Source organism: Tamandua tetradactyla, chromosome 15 (genome assembly GCF_023851605.1).
Source record: "Tamandua tetradactyla isolate mTamTet1 chromosome 15, mTamTet1.pri, whole genome shotgun sequence".
NCBI classification, from domain to species: domain Eukaryota; kingdom Metazoa; phylum Chordata; class Mammalia; order Pilosa; family Myrmecophagidae; genus Tamandua; species Tamandua tetradactyla.
In genome coordinates, this window is record NC_135341.1 from 77,928,202 (window position 1) to 77,942,749 (window position 14,548).

At 37.6% G+C, this 14,548-nt stretch overlaps 1 protein-coding gene across 2 annotated transcripts in view; it reads right to left on the reverse strand.

The window, feature by feature from the left end:
* Positions 1-8,296: 8,296 nt before the first annotated feature.
* Positions 8,297-14,548, reverse strand: part of RYK (receptor like tyrosine kinase) — a 117,440-nt gene continuing 111,188 nt past the window's right edge. For both annotated transcript variants that reach the window (XM_077130165.1, XM_077130164.1), the window contains exons 14-15: positions 10,382-10,518; positions 8,297-9,418 (exon numbers count right to left, since the gene is read on the reverse strand). In XM_077130165.1, the coding sequence (XP_076986280.1) occupies positions 9,307-9,418; positions 10,382-10,518 (249 nt within the window). In that variant the 3' untranslated portion in view covers positions 8,297-9,306. The remainder of the gene's footprint in view (positions 9,419-10,381; positions 10,519-14,548) is intronic.

The window sequence follows — 14,548 nt, forward strand, 5'->3', positions numbered from 1 at the left end:
AAACAGTGATCAACAATCAGCCATGCCCACCCCTGGTTTTGGGGGAGAGGATTTTTATGTCCCTTCCTTACACTAGCCAGGGGCTGGACTCCATGGCACCTGCTGCAAGTGCGGAGGATGGGCACCAGAGAAAGTGATTTACTGGTCCTTAGCGTAATTTATCAGACTCTTCCCTCACTCTTCCCTGGATGCTGTACAGCATTCTACTGGCCTCAGAGTTTCAAAACAGTTGTTTCAGATAGTTCCTGTCTATTTAATAGTTGTTCTGGCAGAAGGACTGAATCACACAGTTTCTTACTCCTCTATCTTCTCACAATCATTCTCCTGTAAGAAAGTTTTGCCTGCTAAAAAGGACTCAACTGACTCAGGCCTTTTTCCTTCTTCCATCTTCTTACCTAGAACAAGGTCTGGGCCCTGAGTGTCTATAGGGACAAAAACTCTGTTAAAGATGGCAAAGAAGAAAAAAGGGAGTATAAAACTAGGTAACAAATGATATCCCGGGGTCACTACACCAGTTTATCTGTCTCTGGATTTATTATGAGAAAAACAAACCTGTATTTGATTAAGTGACTGTAACTGGGTTTTTTGTTACTTGCAGCCAAATGCTATCCTTAGTGATGCAAGTTTATCAAATATGCTTATTCTTAAAGTAAGAAGGCTAAAGGCAAAAGTAGACTCAGAAAGATTAAAAAAAAATGCTGATATCAGTGAGGCATTCAATGACGTGAATGACATGCGGGACATTTGGTGAGACAAAATAAGCCAAAAACAGAAAAACAACAATGGTATGGTTACCTTTAGAAAATGCTTATAAGAAAACGGGCCTAGATTATAAGTTTTTAGAGCAGACACATTAAGTCCAGAGTGGTGATTATTATTTCTGGATTTTGAGAAGTTGTTCTATATATATAACCTGATATTTAGTGCTAACAACGAAGCTGAACAGGTTGGGGTTAAAGTAATTCAGAACATAGGGGTAAGGAAGACAGTGTCTGTATTTTTGAACCACACATACTTCTTGAGACCAATGGAAGAAAGGTTTATTTGATCTGGAACTGACATTTTCTGTAGTGCATAATCTAATTCAACCTATCTGTATAGCTCATTTGAACAACTGAAACACAGAGAGCACAGAATGAGAAAGAGGTACTTTAATCCTGCATAGATTATTGTAATGCCTTGAAACATCCTAGAGTATATTAACCAGATAATCAAAAAGTATTGGCAAAATCCCCTGAGGGATGGGAGAAAAATATGGGAACTATCAAACCTTACCATCAGGGAATTCCCTGATATTGTGTCAAACTTTAGGGACACCCAAATCAATAGACCATGCCCTCAATCATGAGGTTTACTCTTGTGAAGCTTATGTAGGTAGTATAGAAGCTTAGACTACCTATAGGCATGCCTTCGAGTTACTTCTGGAGGACCTCCGTTGTTGCTCAAATGGGGCCTCAGTCTCTCTAAGCCCAACTCTGCAAGTGAAATCATTGCCCTCCCCCCTATGTGGGACATGACATCCAGGGGTGAAAGTCTCCCTGGCAACATGGGAGATGACTCCCAGGGATGAATCCAGACCTGGCACTGTGGGATCAATAATCACATCCTGACCAAATGGGGGAAAGATGTGTAATTAATAAAGTTTCAGTGGCAGAGAGAGTTCAAATAGAATCGATAGGCTACTCTGGAGGTTGCTCTTAGGCAAGCTTCAGGTAGACCTAGCTACCTATCATAACCTGCCAACCCCCAACCATGACCATTCTGGCCAATCCTAAAGAACCCCTAGGGCAATATATAAGATTCTACAAGGGTTCCAGGCATTAGAGTAACTTTCCAGAAACCTACACTCTCCAGATGGGTCCTAGTCCAGATAAGTCCTGAAACCTAGCCCAGCCTCTCCAGAACATCAGATAGTTCCATCTCCCTATCCCATAATAGTGACAGACCCTTCCAAAATAAAAAATTTAGAATTGCCATAGCCCAAACAACTACAATGAGAGGTATGGAAAGTTTAAAGGTGATGGTGGAATTATACATAGAGGATAGGACTTAACAAATGAATATGAGTGCTGAATCATTAAACTGATATCTCCAGTATTTTAGAGCAGCTAGAAGTAAAAAACCTAAAATTGTGAAATTGTAACCCATATCAAAGTTTGAAATATGTTCTACAACTAATTTTGGTGTTGTGCTTGGAAACATAGCTTTTTTGAATATGTTATTGTTTACAAAAAAAAGAAGGAAAAAAAGTCGATTGTGATGATAAAAAAGTATTAAAGCCCTCTAGCTTCCTATATTGTGGAGCAGCTAGAAGGAAAACATGAGAGGATCATATGGTAGCCCATGACAAACTCTGGGATCTATCATGTAATCACTTTTTGAAGAGTGCTTTGAAAACTATTGCTTTTTTATTTCTTTGCTGTGTACATATGTTATACTATACAATAAAAAAGATTAAAAAAAAAAAAAAAGTCCTGATTCTAAATGTAATCTTCAGGTACCATGGAATTAGCTTAATTTCTTAATGAACAGAAGAACTCGCAGGGAGAAACAGAGGCCCACAGGTTCAGTTTACTTATTTTTAAAATGTCTATAGTTAATATGCTTACGAAGCATATCTCTGTATCCCAGAGAATTAAGTTCAATGTTATCTGAAATTTTAAGGGCAAAAGTAAATGGAAAAATAAAAATTATGAACTTAAAGTGTTTACATTTTTAATTTCTAGCACCAATAATTAAATCACCTTTTATTTTCTAGCTCCCATAAGATAAATCAGTTTTTTATTGTACAGAGTGGGAGTGAGGTGTATGGGAGAAAGAAAAGAAAACAATATTCCACTAACGTCACTAAATCACTTGATTTAAAATAATTATTTCACACACAACTCCAAATTAAATTGACCTTGTAGTAATCAGGTTAACAACTCCTGTGACCAAACTAAAAGCAGGGAAAATGAAATAAGAAGGCAGAGGGGTATCTTAAGCCAGGATTGGGTTTCGGATATGGTCTTTTCTGCTGAACTGTCTCTATTTATTCCATGCTTTTTGTTTACATGACATAAAATCAGTCTTTAAATTTGAATATAAATATTATATTGGAAATGGAACACAAAATGTTAATGAGCTATGCTTTCAAGGATCTAGAAGGTTTTTAAAAACAAAAACCTCTTTAATTAGATCCCATTCTTAATTAATGGCTCTATAAAGCTGTGGGTTTCCTTGAACTTAAGAAAGAGAAAGCTTTAAAGGAATTTGCAGCTGGTAATTTGGTACCTCTGAGCCGAGGGGATTTCCCTGTTCATTGGCAAAATGAATGTTTCCTTAAATATGTCAACAGGCTTACTTTTAAAGGGTATTTAACTACAAAAAGGGGTTTTGTCGGTCTTAATTATTGAATTTCAAAATGTAGTGTCTCTTCTCCTTTCCTTAGAGGATAATTTCTTGAACCACATTATGCTTTAATCACATTATACTTTTTCTTACCTCTGTTTCTTCCATTAGAAGTTACCCCTAAATGTAATACTTATATTCAAATTTTGCTTAGTATTTCTGATTTATGAATGGATTGAAAGAAAGAAAGAAATGCAATATGATCTGTCACCCAGAAGAGTCCATTTCCAGTTCTAGACGTTTTTCAGGTTTCAAGCACCAACATTTTTCCAGTTTAAAAGTATAACATTTGGGAAGCCAGTAGCTTCACTAAATTCAGACCCACTATTACCATCCCAAGCACAGTTCACTTCTATGAATTTTTTTGAACTAAAAAATTAGATTTTCCTGTTTTTTATAACCAGACCAAAAACACTAGATTTTAAATCAGTAGACATTTGAAAGACCATATATAAAAAACTCCTATAGTAAGACATGTGCTTAATGGTGGATTTTCTCTGGGTCCCCCCCCCGAACTAATTGTTACTGAAACTGTACTCATAATAGTGGCACCAAATCAAATGATAATTCAAATAAAATCTAGACTCATAATATTTATGAGTTATAAATTAAAAAGGAGTCTTCATATAGGAATGACTTCTAAAGTTTCAGAAAACAAAACTGATAAAATGTTAGAATGCTTGAGTAATTACAAATTAAAATGGAGAAAAGAAATACAAGCTTTCTGTAAAGTGAGGTAACTATAAATAAGGCATATTTTTAAACTTTGTCTTTGAAGATTTTTAAAATCTATTTTGCATTCCAAAAATGTATGTTTATTGTATTTCACATGACCTTCCACATGTAAAGTTATGTTTTTCTTTGGTTGCCCCTATAAACAAAAAAGTATTTTAATAAAAATTAAAATGAGAAAAAAAACCTTTTTAATTCTCTTGTAAAAAATAAAAACTTTTCAATTTTTACTCATCCAATCATCCATTACATATTCAATCCTACCATGTGCCAAGTACTACTTCAGCAATGAAGATACAGAACTGAGTAAAATATAAGTTCCTATCCTCAAGAAACTCACAGTGAAATATGAAAGTAAATCACCCTCATACCTTTGTTAGAGTGTAAACAAGGCTGAACGCAACTACAAGTGGAGCCTGGTAGTCTACCAGGCACACTGGCATGGAGCATGACATTCTCAGCAGAAGAAAATCACATGCAAAGCAAAAGACACATGAAATAGGACGTGTCAGGCAGCAGGTGGTGAGTTGGTGAAGAAGCAGGAGGTGAAACTGGAGAGATGAGTGAAGATTTTATGCACCCAGGAGTGCTAAACTCTAACCTGAAGGCCTTAGGAAACTGCCAGAGAGTTTTACCTCAACAGAGGAATTCAGTTTTAGAATCATTACTTTGGCAGCAGCTGGTATGGACCAATACTGGGGACGAGCAAACATCTACTTAGGCAATCTGAGCAAAAGATGATGGCCACGAGCAAGGTAATGGTGATGGATCTGAAGTTCTAAGGGAAGCCAAATCAACATAAGCATATACTGGGAATGTTTGAAGATTTGCATACTACCTCCCTCCCTTCCCCCTCATGCTTTTTCCCCAATAAAAACAAAGTTCAGTGTAACCACAGGGATTGGAGGACAGAGCAGAGTGGAGAAGCTCTCACTTGTGGACCAAGTGACAAGAATCAGATGTCCTATACACAAAAAGAATTTCCTCCCTCTACTAGAGCATTCCCACTAGACTATGAAACATTTTTGGTTACTGTATCTTCCATCTGGAAAATAAACACACTTACACACTTCCATCCCTGTTCTGCCTTCCTCCTCAAAAATTTCTTTGGCCTCCTTTATTTCCCTTCACATCAAAGTTTTTCAACATCTTTGGCTGTCTTCATTCTCCACTTTTTATTCGTATATTGACTTGCTCCTATCCTCCCTACTTGTCAGTAGTCTGTGCCACCAAATCCCAGAGGGATTTCTCCATCTTGAGACCCTTTCCTCCCTGGGATTCCATGTTACCTCATTTTTCAGTTTTGTTACTGCCTTTATTCCCCCTCGTACACTGGCTCCTTCTCAGCCGTCTTTTAATAGCGCCTCTTCCTCCTCCACTAGACCGCTGCATTTTGGAGTGCTCTAGTTGTCTTCTACTAGATCATTAAATTTTAGGGTGCTCAGGGATTGTTCTCGGACCTCTTACACATCTATACTTGCTCTCCAGGTGAGCTCATCCATACCATGGTTTTAAGTGCTGTCTAAGTGTATTATATACCTACATCTATATGCTCAGCTGACACCTCTTCCCTGAGCTTCAGACTCATCTACCTATTCAAAATCTCCACTTAGATGATTGATTGACATGTCACACATAGACTACAACAAATTACTGATTCTTCCTGCCAGAGGAAAAACGATCTGTTCTTCCTCTAATTTTTCCTATCTCAGTATGTAGTATGGCCATATAACCAGATGCTCAACCCAACTAATCATCCCTGATCACTCCCTTTCCTTCTCTACTCCACCCTGCAACATCCAAAGAATCAAGGTCCTGGTTGTTACCTTCAGAAATGTATCTCCAATCTGCACCATTCTCCCTATCTCCCCCCCCTGCCCCTACACTGGTCTAAACCACCATCTTTTTTTCCTTCCTATACTAGCACAGCAGTATTCCTAAAGGGTCTCATTACTTCTACTCTTGCCTCCCTGCAATACATTATTCAAAAAATTGTTGTCAGGCGAGCCACGGTGGCTCAGCAGGCAGGAATGCTTGCCTACAATGCCAGAGGACCCAGGTTCGATTCCCGGTGCCTGTCCACATAAGAAAAAAAAAAATTATTGTCATGATGTTATTAAAATGACAAATCAAATCATGTCCCTCCTTTATTTTAAAAACCCTTGAATGGATTTCCATTGTATTTATAATAAAATATAAATGTGTCCCATGACTTCCAAGGTCCCGCTATATCTGATTCCTGTGTTTTCCTGACCATAAGTGGTACCACACTCTTCCCTGTGTTCTACTTACACTGTTCTCTTCTCTTTTCTTCCAACAGACTCATTCATTCCTGTTTAAAGGCTCCTGCATTTATGTCCCCACAGTCTGGATCTTCTCATAGATGGCTGCTTCTTGCCATTCAGGTCTCAGGTCAAATGCCACCTGCTCAGAGAAGCCTGGCTAACCCTGACAAATGAAGTTATTCTCTATGACACCACTGTTATTTCTTTCATAGCACTCATCAACATCTTACTCATGTTAATTATCTGCTTCTTCTAACTATGAGAGCCAAGAATTGAGTGAGCACTCAAAAATACATGTTGAGTGAAAAACCCATTCCTCCCTGCTTCTACAAATAAAGCTTCTTCAGTTACAAGAAAGGACAGAATACAATGAAGCTCTAAGTCACTAGTGCTGGCTTATAATATCATGTTAGTACTTTGCCAATTTGCTCTTTCTTATAAAAATTATAACTTCTGAAAAATCTGTTCTATAATATTCATAATCTATGACAAAGCATTCAGAAGGGCACCAGCCATGGAAATCTTACAAACGCTCTTTTGTTCCCATTTGGTGACTCCAAGTAGCTCAGGAAGAAAAAATCTATTAAACTCTTAAACCACCCACAAATATACACACATAAAATAAACTTAGAAACACAAAAAAGATAAAGTTAAAGGTACCACACTGTCCCAGTAAACCCAGAGCATTGCTTACTATTTGCTAATTTGGGATAGAAGTTAGAAATCTGAACTTTTTCTCTTTATATAAAATTTCTTACATAAAACTGTTATTTCTAAACAATGTACTCACCTGAACACAGAAAAGAATTCACTAAATGTTGGAAAGGATGCAAGAGGTGGGCCATTCTGTGTGTCTGCCTAACACAGAGCAACTGTAAATAAGTATCTGCTGACTGAATGCTGCTATGGATTGAATCATGTCCCTCATAAAGACATGCTCAAGTTCTCACCCCTGGTCCTGAGGATGTGGGTTCATTTACAGATGGAATCTCTGAAGATCCCATTAGGATGAGGCCAAAGTGAATCAGGGTGGGCCTTAATACAATATGACTGGAGTCCTTACAAACAGAGGACGCCCGGACATAGTCCAAGGTAGGAACAGATTACCATGTGATGGAGATAGAGAATGTGTTATGGACTGCCAGCAAGCCACCACCAGCAGGCTACAGACTTCAGAGACAGCACAGCCCTGCTGACACTTTGATTAGCCTTCAAAATTGAGACAATAAATTCTTATTATTTAAGCCAACTATTGTGTGATATTTGTTATAGCAGACCTGGGAAACTAAAACAAATGCCTTCTAAGAATGAAACATGAACAAAGCATCTGTAACTTACAAAGTGTTTAAAACAGTTTTTTTTTAAACAGTCAATTGAGAGGGCTGAGTACCTCCAAATTGAGGAATCAGGGTTAATAACAAATGGTATATGGAAAAAAATCACACACTTGACCTGTAGAAGGCAGAGCATGTACTGTGTAGGCTATTTTTCCAGATGTGCTAATGATCCAGAAAACTTCTTTAAGAACAGGGAAACCCTCCAACTGCCGTGTAGTCTCCTTTATTATGCCTGTGAGGACAGGAGTAGAGGTGACACCTGCAGGTAGCCCAATCACCCTAACTGAGGCCAGCTAAAACTAAGCATAAATAGATCTCCTTCACTTGATGGCTCTGTAGAAAAGTTTCAGTATTTTCAAAACTTCCTTGCAACAATAATTCCAAGTTTTTACTGGAAACTGGAGACTGAGTAGAGTCAGCTATAATTATGTCAGGACTTTGAAGTGTGAGTTGAAACACTCATAAAATGAAACATGAATATCTAGTTTTTGGATGATCATGGACTTACCATATACAACATCATTCACATCATGAACAATATTTCTGATACTATTATAATATAAAACAAAGCCTTTAATTTTTCAAATGTTTTAAAAAACAAATTTTACACTTAAGCCAGTCTTGAAGATAAGCACAAAATTTACCAATTTACATTTTGTTACCCATGCCAACTCAAGCACCTACTCTGTGCATAGCACTATTCTAGGTGCAATAAAAGGGATTCTTAACCTTAGAAACATGATTTCACTTTCTGGAATAGTATTATATCTCCTTTTCCAGAGAGCAAAAATAAATTAAACCACCACTGTTTACTATTAACCTGCCCAAACCCACTTTTGACTCATGGAAAACCTAATTTCTGCCCAATTTAAGATGTTATAAACTCAGTTATTGCATCCCCAAAAATAAAAAAGCAAACTCCATTTTATTTAAAAAAGCCATTTTTTCATACTAGAGCAGTTTCTGTTCCTAATAAGTATCACAAAAAATTTAATTTGAGCTTCTTTATAAATTTTCTACCTCCAATAATTCCTTTTCTTGTACAAGGCATACCAGGCATCTTTTAATGCTGCTTTTCCATTCCTAAGAAAAGTACTATATCTTGAGGACAAACCATTTCCAAGATTAGTGACAAAAATAATATTTTTTAAAACTTTAAAGGTGGATCACCTACAATTACCTTGATGAAATAAAAAAATAAAAAGCAGTTGACACTAAAATAGCTATTTCAAATATCTGTGTTTAAACAATTTAAAAAACTGTTTATTTTGTAAGAATGCACCCCTAGTCCAAAGTAACTATGTTTTAAAAATCTTCTGGCCAAAAAAAAATTACAAAAACCCCTTTCAGTTCAACCTAATAAAAGTGTTATCTAGAAAATATTCCACATTATTAAGTCTGTCTTAAAAAGTTCAGATTCTAAAGCATTTCTAAGGCACAGTGTTCTGGAAGAAAAGTGTGTTCTGGTGGCATTGCGTTATATACGAAGCATCCATGACTTGCTCCAAAGGAGGGCTGATAGGCATCTTCCTCCCGACGCTGCTAGGGCTGTGAGAGGAAACTCAGACATAGGCTCCCAGGGCTGCATGGAACTCGGTGAGACATTGTACCAGCTGCTGGAATTTTGGTCTCTCCTCTGGATCTAAGGCCCAGCAACAGGCCATCACAGCAAATCTGCAAAGTGACAAAAATGGAAGATTTGACTAGTAAGGAGATACTGCTCCTGACCATTTGGTCATTTATTTTTTGTCTAAATGTGGGCTTGGAGAGGATGAGAAGTAAAAAATCAACCAATTTTGCTATCTGCTGGCAGATATAGAATGAAAAGGATTTATTTGAGTAATATGTATGGATTTCAATTTTCCATGAGACCTATATGAAAATATATCAGCAAATACAGAGATTTAATGTTAATACTTAAAACACAGTTAAAGTAATAACCTGTGTTGTTATCCCGTATTTAAGTTCTGAGAGAAAGAACTTGGAAGAGGAAGTCTTTAGCTTCTAAATTATCAAAACCATGAATATACTGTAAAATCAGTACAAAAGTTGCTTCCTTGCAAAGGCAAAGAAACCTGTGGGCGGTTCTAGAACTGAGGCCACATTCGCCTGTATATCCAATCACCCACGAATAGCCTCCTGCCCCTGCCAACCCCAATACTTCCCAATACTTATATGGAAAATGAGCCACGTAATGAAAGCGGGAAACAAGAATGAACTATTTCACCTACTAGCTCAGACCATTTCCTTATATAGCAATCTATACCAATCGATAAGGTAAGAAAAGAAGGAGAAAAGCTTTTTACAATTATGTCCTTAAGGCTGTATATATAAAAGTCATGACTTAGCTCTACATAAAATAACCGACATAGTCTTTAGCCAGTTTTCACTGTGTATATTAGTCCCCTGGGTTAAATCAAGGACTAAATATATACGATACAAGAAATCCTATTGTTAAATGATGAAGTGAACGAGCCTGCCTAACTTTGTGGTTCTCCAAGAGTCTAATTCATGTCCAAAGGGTCACTGTTCTAAAAAGGAAAGACTGTGGATGAATATGAAAATCTACTCTTCTTCTTTTGTCCCAATATATTAAATGGAATGAAACACCGGTTTTCTGAGCTCAGAAAAACTCACAGTTCATCAGGACAGTTGATTGGCTGGGCTATTCGGTAACCATCTTTCAGGTATGCAGCCATCTCAAAGGGATCGATGTCCACATATGGCGTTTGGCCCAGAGTCATGAGCTCCCACAGCGTCACTCCAAAGGCCCACTAAGGAAGAGACCAGTAGCAGAAAGAGCAGACATTTAAAACAGCTGCCAGGGTACTGCTGCTACAGCTAACTAGCTGAGGGACAAAAACAGCAGTTCAACTAACTCTTAAGGAAGTGAAATATTATCTATAAAAAGACGTTTATCATGCTCAGTTAGCTTCTTTTGCTGGAATACGAAATACAACATTTCAATGAATGCATTCTTTACTGTGAATATTAGTATTGTATATTCTAAGATAATTAGATCTGTTGGAAGATATAGGCTTTACTGCTGATTACCAATTCCATCATCCACTGTTAATTATATCTATGATTGTCCTAATATGAAAATGTGCAACTTTAAAGTTTGTAAGCTTTTACAGCGGATACATTAGGTTCAGAGTGGTAATTATTATTTCTGGATTTGAGAGGCTGTTATATATAAAAAATCCTGATAATTAGAGACAAGAACGAAGCCAATCAGGTTGGGGGTAAGGTAATTCAGAACATAGGGGTAATGAAGACATTGTCCATATTTTAGAACCACTTTTTTTTTTTAGACCAAAGGGAAGAAAGGTTTATTTGGTCTGGAACTGAAATTTTCTGCAGCACAAAATCTAACTGAACCTATCTGTATAGCTCATTTGAACGGCTGAAACACAGGGAGCCCTGAATAAGCAAGAGGATCTTTAATCCTATATAGATTAATGTAATGCCTGGATACATCCTGGCATTTGATTATATTAAGCAGATAATCAAAAAGTATTTGCAAAGTCCCTTGAGGGATGGGAGAAAAATATGGAACTGTTAAACCTTACCATCAGGGAATCCCCTGATACTGTGTCAAACTTTGGGGACACCCAAATCAACAGGACATGCCCTTGATCGTGAGGCTTACTCTTGTGAAGCTCATGTAGGTGGTGGAGAAGCTTACACCACCCTATAGTATGCCTGGGAGTTGTTTCTGGAGGACCTCTTTTGTTGCTCAGATGTGGCCTTGCTCTAAGTCCAACTCTGCAAATAAACATTGCCCTTCCCCTATGTGGGGCATGACATCCAGGGGTGACGCATCTCCCTGGCAATGTGAGAGATGACCCCCAGGGATGAATCCGGGCCTGGTAGCAGGGATCAACAATTCCATCCTGACCAAAAGGGGGAAAGAAGTGCAACTAATAAAGTATCAGTGGCAGAGAGAGTTCAAATAGGGTTGATAGCTTCAGGTGGACATTACTACCTATCATAACCTGCCAAATCCCAACCAGGACCATTTCAGACAATCCTAAAGAACACCTAGGGCAAGATACGGGATTCCACAAGGGTTCCATGCACTAGTGTAACTGTCCAGAGATCTACAATCTCCAGATGGGTCCCTGGACTATATAAGTTATGAAACCTAGAGGGCCCAGCCTCTCGAGAACATGAGCTAGTTCCATCTCCCTACCTCAAATTACTGACAGACCCTTCTGATATGAAAAAGTTAGAACGGCCATAACCCAAACATCCTTAAAGAGAGGGACAGAAAGATCAAGGATGATGATGGAGTTATATAGAAAAGATAGGATTTAACAAATGAATATGATTGCTGAATCATTAAATCGATACCTCTTTTGGTCTCTAGTATCTTAGAGCAGCTATAAGTAAAAACCTAAAGTTGTGGAATGGTAACTCATGTCAGACTCTGAAATATGCTCTACAACTAATTGTGATGTTGTGCTTTGAAATCTATTACTTTTTTGTATATATGTTATTTTTCACACACAAAAAATGAAAAAGTTGATTGTGATGATAAAAAAAAAATTTTATGCCTTCTAGCCTCCTATATTCTGGAGCAACTAGAAGGAAAAAAATGAGAGGATCATATGGTAGCCCACGACAAACTCTGGGATCTGTCCTGTAACTACTTGTTGAGGGGTAATTTGGGAACTACTGCTTTTTTATTTCTTTGCCTTGTATATATACAATAATAAGGTTAAAAAAAAAAAAAAAAAGCCAAGACCACACAAGAACCAGAACAGAAATAGTTTGAACTAGTCATTCTGAGCTTAGAATGAATGATCTGAGACAGTTTGTATATAATGTTCCTGGAGTGGGACTCAATCTCTGTGTCCAAATCTTTTCTTCAAAATTGAAACTAGATGGAGAATGTTAGTACATCAACACAGTAAAATTTATGTACTTGAAAAAAAAAAAAGATAAAAGACTTTGCTGACCTCCTAGGGAAATGCAACCCCGCCTAGAAGAGGATGACACCCCCAGGACAATCCCTGAGCTAAGATTCTGGGAGGCCGTGGTTCTCACGAAGGGCTTTGGAGATGAGAATCAAGAACCAAGCTCACTGGAGGAGAAACAGGCAGGTGGAATAGGGGAGTGACGGAGCCACGCTCGGCAGGAGTCAGGCATGAGGACAAGTCTAAATGTTGCATTCAAATAGCATTTCATGGGTGGGCTTCTCAGGGGCAGGGGTGGGGGGGCACATTTGGACTTCTAGCCACATGGTAATGGAGCAGGGGTGAACATAAATTTTGAAGGGCTTAGCGTATAAGTGCAAATTCCTTACTTCTGACTTTTCCCCACACACATATCCACACCCATATGCTATTGAAATACTGCACTTAAATATTCTGAATTTCTGATCATTAATATCATGTCAATTCACAGCAAAGGCCACAGGTTGGCAACCCATGGAAGATGTATGTGGCTTGGCTTTAGAATGCTTTAGACTTTCTTAAACTAGTTGACAACATTTAAAAATTGAAAATCACTGCCTAAAACATTTGAATGACTAGCTTCCTTTTAAAAGTGAGGAGATTTGGCCTATTGGCCCCCCACAGACATACCATTTCTAGAGACGATAGGGCCTTATCTTCTCAGATGGAATGTGTGGTCTTCAATACACTAGCCCCTGACCAACCTGCATACACACAGTCATCAAGTTTGAAATACCTCATCGAGCATTTTAGAATAATGCCTTACTTTTCTTGCCCAATTTGAAGAGCAATTTGTGCAGAGAAAGTAGATATACATTTCATCTGCTTAGCTTTGAGGACATAAATGTGTATGTGCGCATGTTTATTTAGTGTATTTAATTAGATGGCAATATTATCATGTCAGAATGTGGACTACTAAATATAATGTCAAAATGGGAGGAAATGTTTAAAATTGATCATGGTGATCAATGCATAACTATGATGATACGGTGAGCCACTGATTGTACACTTTGGATGGACTGTTTGGTATGTGAATATATCTCAATAAAACTGAATTTAAAAATGGAAAAAAAATACAAAATATGTAAAATACAAGAAGTCAGAGATTTTCACTATATTCAAATAATTTAAATTAATAACTAAAAATATACTGAAATAAATGTCCTTCTATTTTTGCTTGAATAAAAGATCAGATTTATTTAAAATCAATGTGAACGACTGGCAGGAACAGGAATTATAAGCAGTGGCAACAGTGTCCACTCATGCTGACCGAGGCTCCCCATTCTGGCCCTGGCTGCACTCAGCTCCTGGGCAGCGTAGAGAGGACAGGCTGAATGAGTCTACACAGAAGAAGGACTCAAAATGGGGATTTCCACTGCTCTGCTGCCTTGTGAGAACTCTGAGGCCAGAATAGTTGAAGCTGGATGATGAGGAGGAAGGAGACTAAGCCTGCATACCATGGTACTGTGTTTGTGAGGGCATACAAGTTCTAGGTATTTTACATCCTTTGTCTCATTTAATTTTCACAACAAATCTGTGAGAATCATTAACAGCCCAATTTTACCTGAAAATGAAAACTAAAAACACAACTCAAAAACAAGCCTGTTTAAAAACTTAAGCATAGTGCATTAAATTTTAGGTACTGAAAAATTATACTTTATGGTATTTTTCTATTAATAACAAAATCTAGAAATATTCTCTAAAAGCAAAGTTTTTAAAAGCCTTATATTAATGAACAAAACTTTATTTCTTATCAGAATCCATGTGTACCAGAAAATAATGGAATTAAAACTTGAAAACATTTTTAGAATTGTCACTGGAGGGCGGGCCATGGTGGCTCAGC